This window comes from Tamandua tetradactyla, chromosome 7 (assembly GCF_023851605.1).
Source record: "Tamandua tetradactyla isolate mTamTet1 chromosome 7, mTamTet1.pri, whole genome shotgun sequence".
In the NCBI taxonomy this organism is placed as follows: domain Eukaryota; kingdom Metazoa; phylum Chordata; class Mammalia; order Pilosa; family Myrmecophagidae; genus Tamandua; species Tamandua tetradactyla.
In genome coordinates, this window is record NC_135333.1 from 71,145,296 (window position 1) to 71,156,096 (window position 10,801).

General features: G+C 40.7%; 1 protein-coding gene across 3 annotated transcripts; it reads right to left on the minus strand.

Moving 5' to 3' along the window:
• Window positions 1-12: 12 nt before the first annotated feature.
• On the minus strand, window positions 13-9,874 carry M6PR (mannose-6-phosphate receptor, cation dependent). Of its 3 annotated transcripts, XM_077169967.1 has the most exons (9): window positions 9,475-9,874; window positions 9,220-9,374; window positions 8,873-8,996; window positions 5,261-5,455; window positions 4,385-4,551; window positions 3,138-3,247; window positions 2,725-2,855; window positions 2,028-2,154; window positions 13-1,549 (listed from the first exon to the last, which is right to left on the minus strand). In XM_077169967.1, the coding sequence occupies exons 4-9, from the start codon at window positions 5,428-5,430 to the stop codon at window positions 1,427-1,429; spliced, it is 828 nt and encodes a 275-aa protein (XP_077026082.1). In that variant the 5' UTR covers window positions 5,431-5,455; window positions 8,873-8,996; window positions 9,220-9,374; window positions 9,475-9,874; the 3' UTR covers window positions 13-1,426. The 3 variants fall into 3 exon arrangements, with proteins under 3 accessions (XP_077026082.1, XP_077026083.1, XP_077026081.1); XM_077169968.1 differs by lacking the exon at window positions 9,220-9,374 and having other exon boundaries at window positions 9,475-9,582; XM_077169966.1 differs by lacking the exons at window positions 8,873-8,996; window positions 9,220-9,374 and having other exon boundaries at window positions 9,475-9,873.
• Between the last annotated feature and the right edge of the window lie 927 nt (window positions 9,875-10,801).

Sequence of the window (10,801 nt, forward strand, 5' to 3'; positions counted from 1 at the left end):
ACTAGGCCAACGTGGTTTGTTTGTTTTTAATCTTTCAGTGTTTCTGTACAAAAAGTGGGTTTTTTGCATTTTAAAACACCAGGATGTGGAGAAGGGATACAAATACAAGATGCTTTTATAACATTATTTTCTCTGTTTAGAAAGAAAAAAAAATTCTAATAGTATTGAAAGTCCAAAGAGGAAATAATTTCCCTTCCTTTAAAAGCTTCTAAGAAGCCCTCTGTTTACTGATTCCATCCCTTTTATGTCTACTGGAGCCATGCTACTCTTCAATAATGAGCCCAGAGGGTTCACTATAACAAATATCAGCCCAGGTTTTTGGGCATGTGGCCTAAACAGAAAGGTAGATGCGTTAGAGGATTAAAGACCATTTACCACAGAAATGTGGGCAAGAAGACATTTCCCTGAGCCAGCATAAGGGACAGCAGAGCCCTGTATGTCCCACATTTGCTTCCGTTCCCTTCCCAGATGATATGAGGGTAAAAAAAGTAAGAATAACATGCCTGAAAAAAGTGTGATATATGTTTAGAGATACTGGTATTAGGGAAAGTCTTAGGAATAAAAAAGCTTTGCCAGCTTTTACCATAAATGGCAGAAGAAAATCAATGTCACCATTACGAAGTAAGCTGGCTTCCCTTTTCTGGGACCCCTGAAGCATAGGTTATTTTCATTTCCCTTTCCAACTAACTGGACTTCTGGATTAGGCATGTTGGCTACAAATGGACTGATACAATAATACCACAATCCAGCTATAAAAAGTCACCCCCATGTCAACAAATGATGGTACCTTACAATCCCAAAGGTGGGAGAAGCAAATCTAGAACCTCTCCAGACTCAGTCTAAATAGATGTACTTGGAATGCAACCAAGTAATCTCTGCAAAGTAGTCCAAGCAAGAAATTACATCCAGATTCTCATAGAGACTACTGTAGGGTACAGTAATAGCATGAATGCAATCAAGCCTTGAATAAATACTTTTTTTTTAATTAAAGAAATCCAGTGTCTTAAAAACTCGTGAAAAATGTGTTTAAAAAAAGGGCTAGGTGGCATGCCACAGTGGTTCAGCAGGCAGTTTTCACCTGCATGCCGGAGACCCAGGTTTGATTCCTGGTGCCTGCCCATGCAAAAGAAAAAAAGCAGCCATACCCTTTTGCCCATTGTAACGATCCTACTTGTACCTTTTGATATTAAGCCTCTGTTGTCATGGGTTCTGTTATATCTCTGTTCTACAGCTATACCTCTCTAGAGAAAATAGGGAACAAAGGGAAGGCAATTCTAGTGAGACAAGGATGCAAACCAAAAGCAAACTGGAAAGCAAAGAGCAATATTAATGGTGAGATGAAAGACTGGAATGGAGACTGAGAAATCTGGGCTGAGTATGCTCTGGTTTGGAGGACTGAAGAAGCAGTGGAACATTCAAAGTGCAATCACATTGGTAATAAATGGTCATCCCTTTCTTCTGACTCTTCTCCCAACTGGTCATCCCCGACACCACGATATGCAGCAGGCACATTTCGGGGTTTAGAACGGCATACAAAGTCACAACCATCCTGTAGGGAAAAAAACAAAGGAAATAATTTGGAATATTCAACTTTAGAATAAGGCAGGGTGTATTTATGGTCTAAAGATATGGCAATAACTGATTATCTCAAGGGAAAATGAAGAGAAAACCCAAAAGATCCAAGAATCAGCCTAACCTTAGGGAAAAATGAGAAAATTTTTCTTCCAGTTAGGCATCTTTGTTTCCCATCCTTGCCATCTATATACTATATAGCTATTTAAAGCTAAATAAGAATGTGAAGAGATTACTGTTCTAACCATGACCAGTGCAGATCTTCTAGCTAAGTCTCAGCAGGCCAGAAACGATACTACTCTACTTATTTCGTACTATGGCAACCGACTGTCTTGGTTTGCCTGGGACTTGAACGGTTTTAGCACTCAGTTCCCTGTGCTCCATACAAGCCAGAATGGTTAACCACCCAACCTTGCATGCAGGTTACAGACTCTTCTAGCTGTTCTGTTACTTACTGCTACTAGGTTGCCAATATCCTGCCAGAAGGCTAAGTGGGGAAACTGCTCCATTCCCTTGGCTCCCACCACCAGTCGCTGGTATAGGAACCCCCCAATGATATAAACAGCGACAAGTGATGCAAACCTGTAGAGGAAGAAAGAAATATATACTTAAAAATTTAGAAATAGTATAACTTGGATACTAAGAATAATTTTTATATTCATTGCTAGCTGTTTTTTAAGCTATGTTCTGTAAAAAGGAGAAAGAAATAAAGGCTAGTGATGCCAAATGAAAAAGGGGGCTTGTAGCTTCCCTCAGATAAGTAGTGCTGTCAGTTTGAGAAGAGCAAAAGGTTTGAGGGAAAAAAATGAGACATAGTGCATGATTCTGACTTACAGCTGAGAATCATCACCGTTTTAAATATATGGTTTCATTACTCTAGAAGTCCGAATAATCTAATGGGATGGTATTAAAAACTGACTAGTTCTCCAGGAGAATAAAAAAAGGACCTCAAAATGTAAATGTTCACTGGGGACAAAACATTAAACCTACTCATTTTGACTTGCACAGCCAGTTTAAAGAAGATTTTTATACCCTTCCCTCCAATTATAGTGAAAACACCCAATTCATGTCCACAAACTACCCAAAATAGCTATTTCTGACCTTAAAAAAAGAAAGGAAGACGTGAACTGATGAGGGAAAGAGGGTACTCACGTGACAAGTAAGACAGAACCCACACTGAGGTGAGAGACCTCTGGGGAACAGGCCAGGCTGCTATCCATCTCAAAGAGGTAGAAACAATCTTGGATTTTCCCTCGTTCTTCAGATACAGGGTTAAAACTGTCCTGATGATGAGAGGTTGTAACATATAAAAGATAAAGTATTTTCATCTGATGTCTATTCCCAAAAGGAAAAGACCTATAACCACCCCCCGACCCCGCCATTGCTTCCTCTCAGTTCAATAATCTATTTTCCATGTATGATGGAAGAGGGTGTCAATGACAAGGGAAACACTGAACTCCTGGTTTTCATAACTCCCTCCCAATCTGGAAAGTCTCTCTCACTTCAGAAAAGTCCTTTCATCTCCTCCAAGGTATACCCCTGGCCCCCTCCCCGCAACACCTCACCGCTAGGGTATGTCGATTGCAGGAGATCATCACCACTGCACGGCGCTGCTCCTTGCCACAGTGATTGTCATATTCATCACCGCCTTTATAGATCAGCATGATCCAATTGCCTGAGAAGGGACAAAAAAAATGGAGCCTTGGGGTGGGGGGAAAGCAGAAACAGGAGTAACAGGGTAAAATAGAACTCAGTTCAGAGAAACTGATTTTAATTAACATAATTCTCATTAGTAAGAGTGCTATATACTAGAAATACAAGCTAAAACTTGCTTCCTTACAACAGTCTTGTTTTCTCTTAAGACAAATAAGAATCAGAATAATCTTAATTTTCCACATTAAAGGCAGGCAACTGATAATAAAAAAACAATTATGATCCATACCTTCACTTAACACTGATTCACATTTTCTGAACACCTGCTAACAGCAAAAGAAGAAGGTCCAAACAATCACTGGATAGCAGGGGAAGCCTAAGATTTGAAATTAGCCATGGATAAATTCAAAGTGGATGATTCTTAAAATTCAACTGCATGTCTTCTTTTGTGTTTATTATGTTCTAAGTTCTTTTGCAAACTATCTCATTTGATTTTCTTAATCAGAATAAGGTAAATTTGCCTTTAAAAAAACAAGATAAAAAAGGTAAAATGATGTTTTAAGGTCACAGGAGTACTGATTATGATTAGCTGGGTCAAGAACCCAGGTCTTCTGATCCTTAGCCCCCAATTTTGCATTATGCTAGAGAACAAACCATCTGCACTGGATAATTTAATTACCAATGTTTGCTTAAGGGAGGGAATTAGACACACAGTCTTTTCCAGCAGTATGATTTTATGACTTCACCACAGTGCAAGTCAATAGGGAAATTTCTGTAGCCTGACTGGTTTACAAAAAAAAAACCCAACTCTTAAAAATTTAATGTTTGATTAATCTGATGAGATATGGTGTTCTTGTTATTTTCATTCCTAGCATGAAACTAATTAAGTATTTGGGTGAAATAAAGGACTCCAGGCTATAGAATTCAGACCATATTCTTTCTGCATAAACTTTTCACTGACTTTAAAACAATCACATAATGTCCCCAGCTTGGCTCCAGAGCAGCTATGGAAACGGACAGCTTGTGGCTTATAGACACAGATGTGCTGAACCACACATAACATATGATATCCTAAAGGGTCTGGGAAAGGTTGAGATATACAGGATTGTCAGAGGGATTGATCTGGGATCAATTAGTCAATCAACAGGGAGAGTCTTACTTCCATTGAAGATGTGAGTCTCGTTGAGTCTCCCCACCACCGTCTCCTTCCCATTACTTTTATTGATCTGCACCAGGCCTGCCCCAGAGGTACGGTTGCCAGCTTCCCGACACACCCTGAACATGTAGACATATGTGTCTGGGCCCTGGCCCACAGTACTCTCAAAGCTGGAAGAGAAATGAGAAGAAAGACTGAAGTGGAGAGTTATTCACTATCAACCTCAGGAAAAGCAGCCTCCTTTTCTCTTGTGAAAATAAAGGTGTGCTTGATTTACTTATCTGAAGTTATGGCTAAATGTAATAGTATTATTTATTGAACTGTAAGACATCATGACTCTGAACCATCCTAACCGTTGATGATGACTGATTTGAATATACCATCTAAGACAGATATTTCCAGAATACCTGCTCTAGGCTATGAAAAAATGTTAGCTGTATTTCCTATGAATAAGGGTCTATGTTCGTAAAGTACTCCCTCGTACTTAAGGATCATCTTCAGATTTATGTATGTGAAGATTCTTGCCACTTAGATGAAATATACAGCTTAAACATGTTTATCAGATACCACATAGTGCATGAATTCCTACAAACTGGTCTTTTGGATCTGGTCTTGGAAGAAGCTACTTTTCTGCATAAGCTGAGAGAATTGCACATCACTACTAAAAACTGGGCTGGGAATCTGCTCTTTATCATAAAAGAACGCAAAATATCTGGCCAAGAAAGACCAGCACCGCTAAAGTTTGAATTACAACTGTGACCCAGAAGAGATTATTATATATGTACTTTCAGAGTATTATGGAAGTAAAATCTGTAAGAAGCGGAAAACACTCTTTAATAAAGTCATTTTCTCAAGCCCCTTAAAGTCTTTCTCATTTACCTTTTGTTAAAAAGTGGTTTCAGCCTCTTCAGTAGAGCCAATTCTGTCTCTGACTCTTTACCCTTTTCTCCTACCAGGTCACAGGTTTTTTCTTCTGTCTGCCAGGTTTCTCTCACTGCCACAATCAGGAGTATTAGTCCAGTCCTCCAGCAGCTGTGGAAGGGGAACATCCTTTTGGGAGACAGTATGTGTGTGCTGGGAAGGAATGGAACAGGGGAGAAGGGAAAGATAAAAAGCATATGAATGTGCAATGAACGAATGGTACTTTAATTATGCAGAAAATATAAGATTCTTTTTGGCAAATGCAATAAATTTTACTATCTCTGTGCCATGAGAACCTGTTTCAGGAAATCCATATACATAATTTTCAGAATATTTCAGGTGCGAACCCCTCAGAGGGAAAGAACAAAAACGAATTATTTAATTATGAAAGTCTGAGTGGAGACATTCTAGTCTGTTTACTGTTTGGTGAAAAGTTAGATTAAGATGTATCATTCAGAGTTTATATAATACTAGTTCATCATAAAGACAGCTTAACCTAGTGGCCCTCCCTAAGAAAACACTTAGATTATAACTTAAAAAAAAAAGACACCAGCTAAAGTCAGGTTGGAAGTTATTAAGGAAGGCATACAATGGAGAAAGAAACTTGGATTCTTTGGGCCCTAACTTCTATCAATATTCAGGAGCATCCCACAGTTTTTCTCCATATTCATCCTAAGAATTCTCAATGAAATAAACACAGCACCTTAAGCTTGACATTTGTCTATTTTAATATCTCATCTTCTCTGAAAAATCATTCAATAATATGTTACAGGAAGGAGAAAATTATCAGCTCAAAATGAGTGGTCTACTCTTTCGTTGCTCAGATGTGGCTTCTCTAAGCCAATTCTGCAAATAAACTCACTACCCTCTCTCCTATGTGGGACATGACTCTCAGGAATGAACCTGGCCCTGGCTTCATGGGACTGAGAAAGGCTTCTTGACCTAAAAGGGGAAAAGAGATTAAACAAAACAAAGTTTCAGTGGCTAAGAGATTTCAAATAGAGTCAAGAGATCATTCTGGAGGTTACTCTTAGGCATTATATAGATATTTCTTTTTAGTTTCTAGTATATTAGAATAACAAAAAGGAAATAAATGAAACTGCTGAACTGTAATCCAGTATACTTGATTCTTGAAAATGACTGTGTAACTATATAGGTTTTATGGTGTGACCGTGTGAATGTCAAAACCTTGTGACTGACAATCCCTTTGTTCACTGTATGGACAGATGAGTAAGAAAATAAAGATGAAAAAATAAATAATGGGGGGGAGGAGTATGGGATTTTTGTGTGTTCTTTTTTTTCCTTTGTATGCAATATGGGGGCGGTGTGTGTGTAACAGGTCATTCTTTTTCCATGTGAGTATCTCCTTATTGCAGCACCATTTGTTGAATTTTGTTTGTTTTTTCGTGTGTTTGTTTGGGATGTGCATGGGCTGGGAATTGAACCTGGGTCTCCTGCACAGCAGGCTTCTACCACTGAACTATTCACACACCGTGGGTGTTCTTTTTATATTTATTTTTGAGTAATTTTCTAAAATTACTAAAATTACATTTTCTAAAATTGATTGTGGTTATGACTGCACAACTACATGATGATACTATGAGCCACTGACTGTATACTTTGGATGACTGTGTGGCATGTGAATATATTTAAATAAAATTGTACTAGAAAAAGAATGAGTGGTTTGAATTAGTCTCCTCAAACCCATTTTCTCAGGCTGTACAAATTACAAATCCCAAAGGTTTCAAGATCTGAGTGTGTTCTCCCTACTCCACTAAATAAATTTATATCTGACCTCCTCTTCCCTGCACTTCACTAGGGCAATAAATGCTTGGGACGTTGTTTCCTTGGCTTTGTGCACCCCAAAACAACTTTCAGTTCAGTACAGGAATATTAATTAGGTGCTTTCACAGAATAATCATGAGGGCTGGGGTCCCCATAATACATTTTAAACACCCCAAATCACAACCATGACAATAGCAAACCCCAACAGAGTGCATGCTTTCTGCCAGGCACTATTCTTTTTTTTTTTTTTTTTTTTTTTAAAGAAAGACAGAGAAGGAAGGAAGGGAGGAAGAAAGGGAAACATCTTTAAACATTTTCTTATTTTATTATATTTTGTTTGTTTGTTACATGGGCTGGGGCCGGGAATCGAACCGGGGTCCTCCGGCATGGCAGGCAAGCACTCTTGCCCGCTGAGCCACCGCGGCCCGCCCTGCCAGGCACTATTCAAAGCACATAACACATATTAACTAAATAAATCCTTACAAAAATCCTATGCAGTAAATAAGATTATTGTTTTTTTTTTGCATATGACAACATTGAGAGATAGCTAGTGGTGTGAACTAGTGCGGTGTGAACTAGTGCAGCTCTAGAGCTCATGATCCATTCTTATTCACCATACATACATTTCCTTTCACACTAATTTCTTGGGGATGAAAGTAGGCAACCAAAACTATGCTTCCTTTTTGACAAAGCAAGAGGTAAAAGGTGAACCACTGTCACACAGTTCACTGAGTAACAGGTGGAACAAAGAACCCAAACCTCAAACACCCCCTTTCTAAATTAAACTATTGCTCAACACAACCTGACCAGCTGATTCACTACAAAAAAAAATTAATTGAACAAAAAGGCTTTGTCACGTCATTTTCCTTATATTCACTCAGTACCTAATTTAAAATTTCAACACTCTGGGCTCTCAAAATTTTTTTCCCCCAGGAGCAGTTTCCGAAGGGATGCTCACACTAAGACTGTGTTCTTTGGCCTCAAAGTTGGTTCCTTATCTGTTAAGTTTGTTTCCCAAATTAGAACAAAGAAACTCACAAAATGGGGAAGGGATGGGTTAATCACCCTGCCTTCAGAATTAGTAAAGATAAAATAGCTTCCATTTGCTTACTGGTTCAAAAAGGTAGGACAGACTGGCACAACACTTACATTTTTTTCTTCTTTCTTTCTTTCCTGCTTAAGGTTTTGCAATGTTGGAGCTGTTTCTCCTTGATTCAGTGACATACACAATTACAATAAGTGCTATACCTGGAACTTGTTTGTTAATCCTAACAACCCATAAAAGTAGGTATTACTTTCCGCACTTCACACATGAGGAAATAGAGGCTTTTTTCTTTTTAAACACAGGTTAAATTACTTGCCCTAAGTTATTTAAATATCAAATATGTGTAAAGTTACTGGGGCAACTTGGACTATTTATGGCATGAAGATATTTGCTGGAAGGCTTCTGATAACAAATATAAGGTGCAACAAAGTTATTAGGGAGAATATGAAATGCAAGGGCTTTGATTTTCAAGGTAAAGAGTTTGCCAAGACACTCTGGCAATAAAGGGCAGGGTTTTATGATCTTGGAGGAGTGCCCTCAATTTTCTTATTCTACAACCACAGATTATTTGGTAATGCTAAAAAATTTTCCTTTAGTGGGATAGCCAATGACTATGCCAGAAATTGGAAAGCAGGGCACATCACTGGACACCCCTCGAGAACAGCCATAGCCATTTTCCATTTTTGAGTGTCATTTCTCCTTCCTTTTTGCTAGCTCAATTCTGATATAGCAGCCCTTACCCTTTTCCTTGTCTCCAGCAGCCTACACTTTCAGAAGAGCAGCGGCAATTAGCTGAAAAGCCCAATGTTGCCAGACAGAAAAAGCCTTGGAGATGTAGCCTCAAGTTCCAAGAGCAGAAGCTCTCTACAAAGAGGAACACAACATCCATCTATTAGCTACTCTTCCCACCATACACACATCCCCTCTTCCAGAGCTCTAGCATTCTCACTCTGCTTAGTCTACTGACTTTCCAACTGCTCAGAGCCATATCCTCGCTCTCCAAAGGATGCCACTTTACCTCCCTCCACGATGCAGGCCAAACTTACTTCTATCTAGTATCCAGTAATACCTCAAGCAGACTTCATACCTGGGGACCTTCCTTTCCCTGACTTCTAAGCACACGTAAATTCCTTCTCCGGCTTTGGAGGTCCTTTCTCCTTTACTCTTTTCGGGACTCCGTGCCTCCCGGTCCTCACGCTTTCGCCTCCAATCTGCCCTAGGGTTCTTAAGCAGGATCTTCGTCTAGAACCAGGGCCAAGAAACACTGGCTATTCCGGCTCCTATCACACACGCGGAGATACGAGCACTCCTCAGCCCTACTCCTCCACGCCCCTCAACTCACGTGCCACGGGAGAAGAGAGCAGCTGCCGCTCAGAATCGTCCGGTGAATATCTGTCTGGGTTTGGGAGTCGGGGCCAGCGAAGGGCCAACCGCGGACCCCGGTCCCCGAGCTCCAGTCAGAGGCCAGCGTTTCCCAAAGCGCCTCGCTGTAGACCGCTCCGGGAACCGGAAATAGGAAGTTCCTAGGGGCCGCTAGGCAACTGCTCCTCCCCTAGAGCTCGCGGCATGTGACCACAGAACCATTTCGCCCCTTCTCCTTCCCCGTCTCCCGGCTAATCCTAAACGCTGATTGGTCACTACTGAGGGTCCCGGAGTCCCGCCTACTGGGGCCACTTGACTCAGGCGCGACAGTCACGCGGGGTCACGCTCCAAGTCCTTCTTCTGGTAGGTCCGATGGAAAAGGGTACGGGAAACGGGTTGCGGAAGCGGAAGTTACGAAAGCGGTTCGCCTGGTTTTGTGGGAATTATAGTTCTCACGCCAGGTCCTTTGCTGCGCGCGCTTGCTCCAGATTGGTCGCAGTCTGGGAGAGTCGCTGCCTCGCCCTCTGGTGGCACCGAATCTCGTAGTCTGTAATGTGACCACGAGTGGGTCATGGTCGTCCTGGCTTTATTAATAATCCGCCTGTCCTTTATTTTAGTACCGCATGGCATTATTATTATTATTGTCAATATCATTGTCATCCTTTTCCTGTCTCGGGACATTTTGCTTGATAAACGCTCTGCAACTACCTTTCTGCTCCCGAGGTTTCTTCTGCATCCCCAGCTCTCTCCATCTCGTCCAGCGTTCTGGCATCCTGAGAAATGAGCAACACCATTTTCGTCTGTGTACCTTTGCTAATATCCTCTGCGGTTTCTCTCGAGTTTTTCCTATGAGCTACCTGTTGAAATTCTACTTTTTTTTAGAACTCGGCTAAAATCCTACTGGTCCCGTGACTTCCTGGATTCTCTCTCTTCAGAATTAATCATTCCTTCCTCTGAATGTCTGCTTGCTGATTGTACCGGCTTTATCCTGATTACAGTCTGCTCTGACGCGTAAGTTGCTTTTGTGTGTCACTTCCTAGCTCTCTGTGGAAAGGGACTGGAATTTGGCTCAGTTATCTCTTCACCTGAACTGGTATAGTGTTTTGAACTCAATTAACAAAAGCTAGCAACTGAATAGCGCTACGCGCCCGGCCGGATTGTACATTTCAAACAAGCGCTGATTCACTTGATCATCGCCATCAAACTTCAGTGGAAGTATTTTATCCCAGTTTTACAGAAGCAGAGCGCTAAAGCAGAGAAAGTCTAAGTAATTTGCCGTGGGTCAACAGCTATAACGTATAGAGCCA

Coding starts and splice junctions, on each gene's coding strand:
- M6PR (XM_077169967.1), bottom strand. CDS start 5,430: ATGTTCCCCTTCCACAGCTGCTGGAGGACTGGACTAATACTCCTGATT. Junction 3,248..4,384: donor GACTCACATCTTCAATGGAA/GTAAGACTCTCC, acceptor GTCCCTTCTCAG/GCAATTGGATCATGCTGATC. Junction 2,155..2,724: donor GGTTCTGTCTTACTTGTCAC/GTGAGTACCCTC, acceptor CTTCCTCTACAG/GTTTGCATCACTTGTCGCTG.